Source organism: Gadus macrocephalus, chromosome 1 (genome assembly GCF_031168955.1).
Source record: "Gadus macrocephalus chromosome 1, ASM3116895v1".
NCBI lineage: Eukaryota > Metazoa > Chordata > Actinopteri > Gadiformes > Gadidae > Gadus > Gadus macrocephalus.
This window is the reverse complement of record NC_082382.1, coordinates 24323445-24337443: the sequence shown is the minus strand read 5'-3', so window position 1 is coordinate 24337443 and position 13999 is coordinate 24323445. Positions and strand designations below refer to the sequence as shown.

Genomic DNA, 13999 nt, shown 5'->3' with positions numbered 1-13999 from the left:
AGACAGAGGGGAGGTTTTATTCTGTTGTAACAGACGAGCCCACGGGGTGTTCTGTGACTTGATGAAATATAATTCAACCACTGTGAAATTCTAGAGTTGAAACGAATATAAACACGACAGCTTTGATTGGCTCTGGGCACTAACGATTAAATCATTAAATACTCCATTTACAGACACTGGTAACTGGCTCCAAAAGGCCAATCCTTTTTTTCCGACCCGCAAAAAAAAGACACCCATTGTTTGGGGAAAAGATCAGTATCGGATTAATAATGTTTGACATAGGCCGATATGGTGTGGAGTAGGCCTTACTGGCTAGCTCTCTCTATTGATGAAGACCTGCAGCAACTGGCCCTCCCAGACCTACCCAGTTAGAAGATGACTGACGGACGCCGACGAGGAGATATTTGCTCAGCTGGATACTTCCACCGAAGCATGACTGAACTAAAACGATACAGTTGTACCGGTTATGGAACCGTGTCAATAAGGGCTGAATGAGACATATTGTTATGCAATTGTTCCATTGATATCTCCGAACGCCTCCAGTGAATATCCGACCGGTTCGTTGGAATCCAAACCGAAAGAATCAAAGGATTAAGGGAATTATGAGGAAGTGTGCGCCAACCATCGACTCATTTGAATGAAAGCGTGGAGAAAAATCCTCTCTTTTAAACAGACAGCTTCAATCATCCCCAGTTTATCCCCACTGTGAGACACAATGTGGGGATGCAACGTAAATCTTAGAGACTGACCCTGGTTTATCAAGAATCTGCCTTCAATCAACTCAAGATTAGAAGTGCTCCTGATAAAGATCTACGCTCCACAGGGTCTTCGGAGGAGAGAAGGCCTTGCCTGGATGGTGGCTATGACAGGGGTCAGGGGGGTGAGAGGGGCTGGTACTTTTCATCCCAAAACGGTTTGACTGGGGTCTTTGTTTCACATTTCCTCTCAAACCTCATCAAGCAAGGGGTGGTTTTAAAGCGACCCATGTGTCGTGCTCTCAGCAGCTACACTCCAAAGGAAGGCACGCCAACACGCCAAAGGGATTTAGTCCACTGTGTTTTAATGAATTCATGACCGGCACTCATTAAAAACGAATCTTTTACATTTTACCCAGAAAATAATGACATATTAGATAAGCTTTATGAGTAAAGTGAGCAGGTTCGGTTTATGGGGATTTCTTGTGTGGCGTATTTCTGGTTTTTCTGGCTTACCAGAAACCCACATTTCGTGGGGTACAGCCGTGCTCAAACGAACAGAACATGCCTAAACCCCTTCGACCCAGTTGTCATCACTTCTATAATTTTGCGCATGATTGTTTCTGCTGGTCAGGCCGGCCGTGGAGCCTGTGAGACAGCTGGAGGAACCATCGGAGCGCGGCTTTAAACTTGGCTGACACCGGGACCCCTGCATGCCTATGGAGCCCGTCACCTCGGGGGTCACGGGGTCAAACGGAGGGGTAAGGTCATCGGAATGCGGTTGTTGCTATTTTGATGGCGGCGAACGCCGGGACCAAAAGCAGACGGTTGAAAAACGGCCTCGCGTTTCCAACACAGCGACGTCATCCCTGGGTGACCCACTGACATCTGTCTCTGCTGTGTGAGGGTTTTTAACAGGAATCTTCTTTTACGTGAAGTACCTTAGACAGCTGATCCTCCCCCCCCCCCCCCCCCAACTACAACCCCTGTCCACTCCGAAACCATAACAAACATCCCCATAACAGCTTGGTTTCAATGAAAAATTAAAATCCACAAAACTGCTTCCAACGAGGTAAAAAAAAAAAAAAACACTTTGCTGGTGGTTTGCCCAGCTGCCCAGCGGGCCGTTAGTCTGGTGACGTTGCACCCCGTGTCACCGGGCTGAGGCACGGAGCCAGCGGCGCTCCCATGAGGTAAAGTAGGGGCACCTCCAGGGGGAGCGCGGGGTGATCCGTCTATCCTGGGCTCTGGAGTCTGGCTACCGCTTCGCGGGGTGATGAGTGAGAGTCCAGAACCTGGTTCTTGTTCCTCGGGCCATAACAGAAGGCAGCTGGGAGCCATCAGCGGCCCCGGCGGAGAGGAGGGTGAGGGCCTGCCAGTCAGACGGGGTGGTGGACACCCGGGCGCATATGCGCACCCTCATTAGCGGGAATACGAAACAGTGTGTTTAACCCGGCCGTGACTCGCTATATCTTGGCACGGATTTGGATTTATACCAAGGTTATTTTTCCCGTTATTATTTCAGTTCGAGTCATTTTGTTTTTCTCTTTAGTGTTTTGAGATGCTAAAGTTTTGTGAGGAGCTAATAACAACAACAGAATGATTCAATTGTCGCTGTGCAGTTTGGGCTATTCTTGAAATATACCTTTCATTTATCACATCTTTAAAATGACATCTACCCAATATATCTGCTGTTTTAATAGCTACCTTGATTTGTTTTTGCACATTTCTGGAAGAGAAACCTTCCATGGCAGCAGTACAGAATAGCTAAAGTGGTAAAGTGGTGTACAGGTTAGCTGCCGTTTAAAGGTTAGCTCAGGAGGCTGTAGTAGCTAATGGATGATAACTACATCTCATTTCATCAGGGACTGAGCCCAGCATTAAGACCATCTGAAATGCCTCCCCGGTAGTTGGCAGTCTGAATACACATGGAGTCATTTGTTGCTCTCCATTTAAGGGACGAATTAAAACGAAATTGATTCTAGTCCATAAATCGGGATCAACTTTTCCCTGAGTGTTTAGAGAACACCCTCCACACTTCAAAGACAATACTTTAAATGAAAATGCGGTTGTCAAAAAAATGTGGGTGGAAAAACAGGGCCACATTTCATCTGTTTGTGATCAACAAACAAGCCAAAGATAACCTTTTAGTGGAATTGCCGTTCCTTCGAAAAATCACAACACAGACGGAAAAAAGGTATTTGGTGGTATTGCAGCTGCAACGCTGGGTTATATAAACACCATTTGTGTGTGCCTGCAAGAAAACATCTCAAAAGTGTTCCCGCCGCCAAGCATGTCATGTTTAATTCATCAGGAATTACACGGAGATGACTGACAGGTGGAAGAAGTTGGTTTTAATAAAGGTTATATAAAGACCTCTGGATCCCTCAGCAGCGTTCACGCGATCCTGACTTAACCCTTCAGCCTTTCCCCCCCAAAGAAGCCCAGAGACTTATTTTTGTTGACCCAACAGTTGACTCATGATAGTCATCTAGAAAGTTTATGAATAAATGAGCACAGGATTCACTCAATCATCTGAGGTTCATAAATAATCCTTGAGAAAGAAAAACCAAAATAATGTAGCCTCTATAGTAAAGGCATTAAGGGGGGATCAAAAGAGAATTCAAGCAAAATTAAATTTTCTGAATCTATTAACGACTCAAAAAACAGTCTTCATCTCCGACCCTAAACCTCCGTCTCAGGTCTTACGTCATGCGCCAGTGAGGTGTGTGAGCGAGCCTGAGAGGATAGCTCCACAGACCACTTCCTCTGCGCCGCCTCGCCAAGTGAGAGATCTGCGAGCAGCGTGCTTTCTGGGGACCCGGTAGCCGCGGGACGGCTATCCGTCACGAGAACAGAGACGGCAGTCCACCGCCCCGCAGCTGAGTTCCCCCTCCCCCGCCCCAGAACGAGGAGCCTGGTGAGTGGAGGAGCAGAACAATGAGGCTCCTCACGGCCCTCTCATGTGGGGAAGTGAGCAATAAGATCAACAGAGAGCCCCGCCGACCTCTGACCCCCCCCGAGGGCTCCAAGGGTCAGCGACGCAGAGCGTGTTAAAAGCGGCGTGCACCTGGGGCTCGGCGGCTCGGCGCTGGCCGACAGACACCGGGCCCGGAGTGGAGCGTTACCCGCGGGGACCCGTTGCGGAGGAGCGGGAAATGACGCACAGAGCCATCCGTCAAGCAGGGGAGACACCCGGGAAGGCACGTTGTAACCTGTTGTCACGCCGACGCACCTCCCTCGGGGCCAACAGGAGTCATAGGCGTAACCTAGCGACCGGTCGGTTAGGAACGCAATCCCCAGGCAGGTAACCTAGCAACCGGTCTGTTAGGGACACATTCCCCAGGCAGGTAACCTAGCAACCGGTCTGTTAGGAACACTTTCCCCATGCAGGTAACCTAGCAACCGGTCAGTTAGGAACATTCCATTTAAAAGGTAACCTAGCAACCGGTCAGTTAGATACATTTTGGGTAGCCGCTCACAGTGTTGCCTCAGGGATACTGAGCACGTCGGAAGCTGTAATTTTAGGCGTCGTCCCTGGAAGGGCTGATGGATGCCGCTGATTGGCACTCAGACCTCTGAGTTATCGTCATCGTCATCGGCCAGAGCTGAACGTTGGCGTTTGTGTCGGTCTGAGTCAACATTTGGTTTTCATTTTAACTGGGCCAGTTTGCAATTTCCTTCAGACTAGCAATATTATATACTAATACCTATCCACACAGAAGTAATAAAATATGGAATATAATGGTTATTTTAGGGATCCACTGAATAGCACGGTTGAATTTAGACTATGCCGAAAACAAGATGGTATGTCAAAGTAAGCCAAAACTTTTACTCTTCGCGTGTGTTTGAATGTAGGCATTTGAAAACGCAGGGAAGTCAAAGGGTGAGTAAAGAATATAAAGTGAAGACTACAACAAAAAACACAGGTCTAAACGTTTAATATGGACAAAAAGCATTTTTCAATGTCACATAAAATGCCTTGGGAAGGCATGACAAAACTTACAGGAAGTCAATGCATGAGGTCACCAAAACATTGGCATTTTGTACGTCGAGTTATTTAAACCATATGTGCCCCGTCAGGTTCAATGCAGCCAGGGGTACACTTATGTGGCCAGATATTTACGTGGCCGCTGGCCAGCAACATTTTCAAAAGACACAGCCTAATTTCCTACTTTCAATAAGACATCAATGAAAATTGTTTATCGCATTCAGGATTAACTCACCGACTTTCAAACCGTCTGAGAAAATAAACAAAAGAGCAACAAAAATCAACAATTTAATAACTCTGCATCATGTTAGTCTAATGAAGTCCCAATGGCATTACGCACAGATGGCCGGCAGCTAATGTGCAAATGTAAAACATCGTCCACACATGGGCCACGTTCAACACCACACTGCCGGCACTGGGGGAATGGAAAGAGGAGGCTAGCAGTGAGCACGCCCGGTCCCAGAAACGAGGGATGTGTCTGGGCATACGAAGGTACGGCGAACTCCACCGTGGATCTCAGCCCGGCGTCACCAGAAACAGCAACAACAGGCCTGTCCCCATTATGTAACATTCAGGAATCTCTAAGTGCACTTCTGACTACGGCTCTTCCCTGCGAAATGACTGATTCCTAACAGAGCTCTCCCTCCAATGTCGGTCATTCTAGCGACTTCCAGGAGACACATATTTGGAAGGGGACGACAGCCAACCACAGAATGATTCTCGATAAGTTTACACACCGGGATTTGGGGCATGGACCGCTTTTTACATTCTGCGGTTTCCAACATTATCACTTGTCTCAGTGTTGTTGAGCTCATTTCCTGTCAGCCCACCCAACCTCCATGGCTCTCCCGAGTGTTTGGTGTGTTTTGGTTCCTGCCCCTTGAGGCCCTTGGTTCTGGGTTAGAGAGTGGGCTACACAAACAACCCCGACAGAGACAATGGGACAGCAGGCGGGCTGGTTCTGCTGAAAGACAGACTGACAGAGATAGCCCTTCAAGGTTCATTCTTGCCCCATATGCGTCTTTCAGAATCAACAGGAAACGCCCCCCCCCCCCCCCTCGCCTTAGCAGACATTACATGAGGCCGCTGTTAATACTATGAGTCAGATTGACAGCATTGCACCACTCCAGCCCTTCAAGGGCCTGAAAGCGGTGAATGTTTGACGTGTAAAGAATGATTTTTAAAGAATAACAAATGGACCCCAGCCCTCAGCTACCTACGGAGCGGATCACATTCATAATGAAAATGGACGGTCACCCCATCTTCCCCTCCTACCGTTACTTGACCCTTCCCGTCGCTGGGTCTCGGAGAATATTTCTTTTGAGGGCCTTCAGCCAGTGTTAAGTGTGCTCCAAAAACACTTGGGAGATGATGGGGTCACTCCAATAGTAACCGGATAGGTAGCAGATATGGATCCTTTTTTTGGTGAGTCACCTTTTGGAAACAAGAATCAAGTGTTTCCACAGGGTTTTAAGGTTGTTCTTAGCGGTGAAATGATTCCGATGGCTCAGGGCTGGCTGTTGGCGCTCATCTTTGAAGCGATACCATACTTGTATGTGTATCCCTTTAGAGTATGAGTGTGCGTTGAACATTGTGCACAAAGCCATGTAAAAGTGTCCATAGTTACACCAACTGATGGCAACGACTTTTTATATTGTATGAACACTTAAAAACGTGCTCTTGGGACAACACAGGTGCCTCATTCAGGCCAGATTGAAAAGCCTTGATGCACAAAAGACAGTATAAGAGCAAAGCAGAGCGGAAAGTTCAAAGAAAACATCCATGGTCATTACAGTCGAGATGTGACAGCGGCGAGGCTGATAAATGATATGGTGTTGTATCTTGTGTACAATCATGTCTTTTGAAGGCCATTTAGAGCTCCGGTAGCATCCGGTGGTTCTTTGGTGTCCTCACATATAGAAGAATACTCATTCAATGGACATGTGCATCGGACTGGCCTGATAATACGCTGTTGGTACAGCTGGAACACACAATGTGTCACTCGGTAGCATGCAAACAGGCCTCTGTTTCGGAAATTATAGTTGGAAGTTCAAGACGCATTTTTCTTGACCAATTATATGGAAGTGTATCATGTGCAGCAATCACTTATTACTGCCCTGCGTTTGCAGTTTCAGAGCACTTTATTCCAGGGTCATTTTATTACCATTATTACACAGCTGCATTTACTGTGTTTGCTCTAAGCTCACTTAATTTCTTACATACATATTATATTTATTTAATGCACATTCTGTACAGTAGAACATCTGGACATTTTATTACCTCTATATTATTTCTTTACATAATTTTTATGGATTTATATGTTTTAACCTTTTTATGTAGTATATTCTGTAGTCGATTCTATAAACACTCAATGAGGTGTTGTGTGTTTAAACCAAACACCAACCTTCGTCTGAAAGGTCTTTAATGACTTAATTGTAGGGCTGTCAAGCCCTACAATTAAGGCCTCTTACTGACTTCACACATCTGTAGGGTACGTAAAAACACAACTTACTGAAGAAAGTTACACCTCGTCATAACAGAAACCCGTCATTAAAAGGGAAAACCACGTTGTAAAGAGAGGCAAAAACGACACAGGCCGGCATGCTGACACACGTTTCAACCGAAGCGGATTTAGGTGTTAAAACGTTCAACCTGAAACAAATCCTAAACAAATACCAAGACGGCGGTGGAAGGCGGAGGCCTGCGTTTCCAGCGGCACTCGTCATCAGAGGTCATACAGAGGCATGATACGACCAGACAGGAGCTGATGTTTTTTTTTTTACTGGATCCTTCCATTACCCTTCCAGGCAGAGGAAGACAGAAAAACAACCCACTGCTTGGAGGGCTACGGAAACCTTTAACACCTGACCAACGAGGAGCCGACGCAGAAGGGGGCTGAGCTGCTAGGAAGGAGCGAAAGTGAGTAAGCGGAGCGTGTGTGTGTGTGGGAAGGGGGAGGGGGCTGCGGGTGGGGGGTCAGGGCAGCGACTGATGGGCTGCTGAGGCAGAGGAGGGGGTGGGAGGAACCTATGTGAAAATATTTAAGATGCACAGAGGGAGCCGGACTGCAGAGGGAACACCGGAGCCGAGGTGAACAGCCGGAAGAAAAGGAGAGCTCTGGCACTGACCCACTGAACGCAGCGGAGCGGCAGTCACGCCCCTCCACCCGGGAACACACCGCTCTTTGAACACAGAGACCCGCAGACCACAACCGAAACAGAGACCTTTACGCCGAAAACCAAAGAAAAAAAAAGAAAATGGCCAAAGTGTCGATGACTATCGCGGCGTTGGGCGTCACGCTGCTCCTGGTGGCCGGGGCGTGGGCCCAGACCCCCAAGAAGAAGAACCTCCCAAAGTCCCAGAAGGGCGCGTGCTGCGAGGAGGTGCGCTCCCTGAAGGTGCAGGTGGCCAACCTGAGCAGCATCCTGGAGGAGCTGGGCCGCAAGCAGGAGACGGACCTGCTGACCGTGGTGCGACAGGTCATGGAGCTGGACAAGCAGAACCGCCAGCAGGAGGCCCGCGTCACCGAGGCCGAGAGCAAGTACTCGGAGATCAACAACCGCGTGGAGATCCTGCAGCTGCAGGGAGCCCAGTCCATCACGCAGACCAGCTCAGGTGAGCGTCACATTCCAGCTTCATCTAAACTCTTATCGTCCCTCCCCAGCGAGACAGGGAAGTGTCTTTGAGAGTCGAGCAAAGTGCAGTTTGAGTTCAGGCTTGTTTCATCTTTTTCTTTCCACTGTGAACGTCAAAGGGAACGGAGGAGTTTGTGAAAGAATCCTTGATGCTGTACAGTGATTAGTAAAGTAAGGCACAATATAGTTGGCTGAGTGTTACATTTGGCTGTTTGGCAGTGGTATGACAAAGTTCTCTTGAATGGATGAACTCATTTCACTGGTCTGCAGGGTCGGTTGAAGTGTTACCATGGTTACAGAGCGGTAACCTCTTCCCTCTCCGTCCTGTCCTTGTTCTCAGCTGGTGTGAGGCCCTCTCTCTCCGGATCTAAAGATCGTGTCTAATGTTTGCCATACGTTGAGCCTAGACCGTACGGGGATGACCTAGAAATACATCAAACCGATGACCAGAATAGACACGTTATTTTGTGATCCAGTTTTAAGAGTTCTTAATTTAGTTAACCTCTTAACTTAAGTTAACCTGTTGCAGGTATACATTTATTGTCGAGTTGCAGTGAGCCACTTTTAACCTCACCTTTTCTTTGCGGTATTTTGCCTCTGGGTAGCTATAATCAACCTTGTGTACTTTCATGTGTAAGTGAGCCCACTGTTTGGGCTCACTGAATTCAAACACAGAGTTTCAACCAAATTAGTTTGGGCTGAGAGTTCTATGGAAGAGGGGAGCAATGTAGTGGGAAATGTTGTACATGAAATGCTCCACACACAGTGGCAATAGACGGGGGAATAAGGGTCAGTCTCTCAGACGCCAAACACTAAAGTCAACCACAGCTCAGACAGAGCGCCACTCATCCCCACACACCTCACCACCGACCGCAGATCTCCATAGGACTGTTTACCTCTTCTTTCAAATAACACTGATAAAATGGCATAGATTACCATGTTGAAAATCATAAAACACAAATTACCACAATTCAGACGAATTAATTACGATTTTGGGTTCGGCGGCCGTTTCAGCCACGGGCACCAGGCCAATGCAGTGGGCTGGGGATAATGAAGATCACAGTGCAGATAACAGTGTGTCCTCCGCCCACCGCAGTGCCTACCCCCTCATTTAGGAGGTGTACAGTCCCGTCTGGAGCGCTGGGAGACAAAGACCACCTCTATAAAAATGGCAAAACACCCCAGCGTCCAGACTTGAACAAGCCTTTAATCAGCATCAACCGCTGCAGAGAGGTTAACCGGGCCTGATTCCGTTTATTATTTTAATAGACGCTAGGGGTGTGTGCGTGAGTGTGAGCGCGTGTGGCTGTGTGTCGACTAGGAAAGTGAACCCAGGCGTTTTAACAGGCATCGCTTAAATTACAGAGCGACTGGTGAGGCAGGAAGAGAAGCAAAGATTAGAATGAGAAGGTTTCCACCGTACCCCTCTTTCAAACTCTCATTCCCACTCCTCGCCAGCCCCAGGTCTGATTCAACACCAGTGACCTCATTCCCTCTAGCACACAGAGTGCCATTATTCTGACTGCTGTGGACCTTTGAAGGGGGGGGGGGGGGACCATTTTCACAGCGGTCCCTTCCACTTCAGGGTCGTTATCAATCCCTATGCCAAGCGACTGCACAATATATAAAGTGAATTTAAAGCTTCAGACCAAAGAGAGCATCTGGGAAGCCCATTACTGATCGGCCTTGCTCTGCTCATTCCCCTCCAGATGTCATGTATGACTGCGCTTCCCTGTACGCCAAGAACTACCGGATCTCCGGAGAGTACAAACTCCCCAAGGACGACTTCCTCCGGACGCCCGAGCTGACAGTAAGTCCTTCTATCCTAAGACGGCTTGAGAAGCTCCCTTAAGGAGAACCATTATATCGCTTTAAAGACAATGCCTTGTGTGTGGAGCCTTCCAACGTCTCGATCGGTGATGTTCAACACAGGCTTATTTAACGGTTAGGACTTCAGTCTTGAAGCGGTTAGGTCGAGATGCGTCCTGAACCCCCGGCCTAACGGCGTGACTCCCTCCAGGTGTTCTGCGACATGGAGACCAACGGGGGTGGCTGGACCGTGATCCAGAGGCGCCGGGTGGGCCTCACCTCCTTCGACCGCGACTGGAAGCAGTACAAGAAGGGCTTCGGCACGGTGCGCGGGGACTTCTGGCTGGGCAACGAGCACATCTACCGCCTGACGCAGCAGGCCACCGTGCTGCGCATCGAGATGGAGGTAAGGGGTCGCAGAGCGCCGGGGAAAGGCAGGGCTCAAACCCAGAGCGGAATGAACACTCGCTCCATTATGAGGGCCTCACCCCGCCAAAACACAGAGCAGTCCCAGTCATCCTCTCACTCTTTGTTTCCATTACTAGAATAATACATAAACCCCGGCTAATGGCCTTGGAGGTGGTTGATCTCCGAGGGGTGCTGTTCTGCTGAGCTCGCCCGTTAATGTGTTTTTCCGACGCAGGACTGGGCGGGGGACACTCGCTACGCCGAGTACGGCTCCTTCAGCCTGAGCAACGAGCTCAACAGCTACAAGCTCCTCCTGTCCAACTACAGCGGCAACGCCGGAGACTCGCTGCGCTACCACAACAACACCTACTTCAGCACCAAGGACAAGGACCACGACAAGTGCGTGGACGACTGCGCCGCCCTGCGGAAAGGTACGGACACCGAGCGCCTCTGAGCCGCGACTCAAACGACGCTCAGACTCAAAGCCTGGATGCGAGTCACAGACTTAGTGACCAATGTGATCTTGTGAACCCCCCCTGCAGGTGGCTACTGGTACAACTGCTGCACGGACTCCAACCTGAACGGCGTGTACTACCGCAGAGGGGTGCACTCGCCCCGAACAGACGGCATCAATTGGTACGGCTGGCATGGGTCTAGCTACTCCATGAAGAGGGTGGAGATGAAGATCCGACCTCACAGCTTTCGCCCGTGAGGGACGAGGGCCAGGGCAGCTGGCGCAGATGACTGGCAGGCCTTCTCAGAGATCAAACGAATACCGGCACACTCTGAACTTGGGGGGGGGGGGGGGGGGGGCTTTTGAACGGGGGAAGCAAACGGAGAGATCCTAACTCCTAGAAGAACGTCGTTTTCTAGATTTGTTTAGGTGGGTTGGATACGCAATGTGTGTTTGTTTGTGTGTTCTTCTGTTTTTGTTGATTGTAAATTGTAATGCGTTTTTTTCATATATTTATCTTGAAAATCTCTATTTTCTTAGAACTTTACCACTGTTTCCGTAGGCTTAACTGGTTATCAGTTCTTCATCTCAAAAGTGTGTCGGGTATAAAACGACAAATGACAGTATAAGAAATAAACGTTGCACTAGACGTTGATTGCATGTAAAGACAAAAAAAGAGAACACCAAAGGCTACAACAAAAGTTACTGGAATGTAAACTACACCACACAGAGGATTGTAAAGAAAACCCAGAAACTAATTGTGGATAATAGCGATGTCATTTGTAAAATCTGTACAGCTCTTGTATTGTGTTGTTTTATAGGATAGAAAATAAAAACCTTTATTATTTGTAACTAAAGGTCTGATGTGGTGTCATTTTAGCCTTGCCCAGCAGCAGGGTCAGAATGTGTTGCCAACGCCGCCACACCTCAACCAACACATCCTCGCCTCTCTCCACATCCACCGACAGGGAGGCCTTGACCTTGGGCCATTATCCGCTGACCCCTGGGCGGCCGCTTGGCCCCCAGAGGTCAGAGGGCCCGTGCAAAGGTCGCAAATGAGAGAAATTGAGACCACACACACATTTACACAAAGGCATGCTAGTGAGATGCCGCCCCCCCCACCCCCGCCCCCAAGGACAGCTTTGTGAAGCGGGGAGAGAGAGAGGAACGCCATCTGCTAAAAGGAGACCCAGAGGAGACACGAGGATAGAGGTTAGAGTTTCTCCAAAGTGTTCACATATTTGAATACTTAAAAACGCTCCGCTGCGTAAACCGGCCTCAAAGAAAGGTCATATATTCTTCCCCTTTTTACGAGGGGCCTCGCTCATTATGGAGACAGCGGGGCCCGAAGACACCTGAAAGGAATTGTCCTGAAATAACAACAAGGGCCCCAGGAAAAGACTCAAAGGACGGTCTGTAGGGTCAGAGGTCAAGGTTCAGGTGTTATCGATTACTTGGTAAATACTGTTGTTTCTTTTTTTTCTTCTTCTTTAAGCTGCTCTTTTATTATTGCTACTACCCTAGGAGCCCCGTCATGGTAACCATGGTTACAAGGTGTCTGCATAATTCCCGCACCAAAGAACACAGAGTCCCATGCTTCATTCGAAAATGTAAATGAGACGCTGGAATGTATTTAGACCCTTGAATAAACCTCAGTGTCTTGGACATTGTACCGAGTGCAGCGCAGATGAGTTTCCCATCAGGCGGAGAGGCCTCGAGTTCTCAGATACGCGGTTCGCTTCATAATGTTATCAACACATTTCAGCAGCAATGTGTACTAATTCTTTCCAACAATTCCCTTCATTGTCAAACTAATAGCCGATACATATGCCAAATAAAAACGTTCAGAAATATGGCAATACCCACTTGTAGGAAATGAAGTAATGCTACTTATTAAGTACCGCAACAGCCTTTTTCTTTATAGAATAGACCGTTTTACTAGTAAATCACCGCCACTCATTTACCAGAACAATCCAATTTCGCCCAAGGGATTTACCTTGAACATTACCGCACTAAATGGTCCGACAACTAACAGGTCTGGGTTATTTTCACTGATTGCTACTGTCTTTAATTAATTCATGTATATATTCCTGCTTCATGTCCTGATACAAACCCAGACCCCAAACACAAAATACAAACAGAGGTGACCTTGACCGAAACACTTAAACGGATCCACAGAATCACTTATATGAGCCAAGTGCAGTGACGGAAACACTGAAATGTTCAAAACAAACCACAATCACTATTAAAAGCATTAATTATTAAAAACAGTAGTGACGAAACTCCCTTAGATTTCAAAAACACATCCCACTAAGCAGCACCAGGGCCTTAGACGGCCAGAAGGCCCCGGTGAGAACAGCTCCTGCCTGGGCCCGGAGCGCACTGCCCTACAGCCTGGACCTTTTATTGGGAATCCTGGAGAGGTGAGAACCAGATGGAGGGGTTTGGAAAGACCGCAGCGCTGGATCCCATCATTCATTCATCATCATCAAGGGCCCCGGAGAAATTGAAACCAGGCCCCTAAGAAACACTACTCCAGACAGTCTCACAGATGAAAAGGGGGCAAGCGTCCAATTAAATGCCTGGAAAACACATTGCACTCAGTAAAGCGCAGTAACCGAGGACACCGGCCCAACCGGGATGGGAATCCGGGGCTTGGAAAAGATTACCGTGCGTATCAAAGCTCTGTACGTCGGGCGGATACGGGGGCTTTATCCAGGCCATTATTACGATGAAAAGGGCTTTGGGAGTGATGGTCTAAATGGTATCTGGGCTATGGCTCCCGCCGGACAGGCTGGGGCTCATGAATCCACCTGCGTTCTCCAGTCGTTGGGTTTTTGATGCAATGACAACAGCAAACAAAATAAGAGCAAGTACAGTCATTACTGAGTAAATGACTACCTCTGCCCAGTCGCCTGGGGCACTGGTCATAACAGTGACAGGCCTAAGGTATCATTCATATTTATAGGACTTTGGATGTATTTTTACTCCCAGGTCGACTGCCCCT

The 13999-nt window shown here is 48.3% G+C and overlaps 3 protein-coding genes across 4 annotated transcripts in view; 2 read left to right on the top strand and 1 right to left on the bottom strand.

Moving 5' to 3' along the window:
- The window catches only part of LOC132459247 (tumor necrosis factor receptor superfamily member 3-like), a 276712-nt gene that overhangs the window by 97873 nt on the left and 164840 nt on the right, over positions 1 to 13999 (top strand). The window lies entirely within an intron of this gene.
- The window catches only part of mtor (mechanistic target of rapamycin kinase), an 87033-nt gene that overhangs the window by 46269 nt on the left and 26765 nt on the right, over positions 1 to 13999 (bottom strand). The window lies entirely within an intron of this gene.
- Positions 7735 to 11849, top strand: angptl7 (angiopoietin-like 7). The gene is made up of 5 exons (XM_060053631.1): positions 7735 to 8301; positions 10031 to 10131; positions 10342 to 10536; positions 10774 to 10969; positions 11081 to 11849. Exons 1-5 carry the CDS (start codon positions 7944 to 7946, stop codon positions 11248 to 11250), a joined length of 1020 nt encoding a protein of 339 aa, XP_059909614.1. The 5' UTR covers positions 7735 to 7943; the 3' UTR covers positions 11251 to 11849.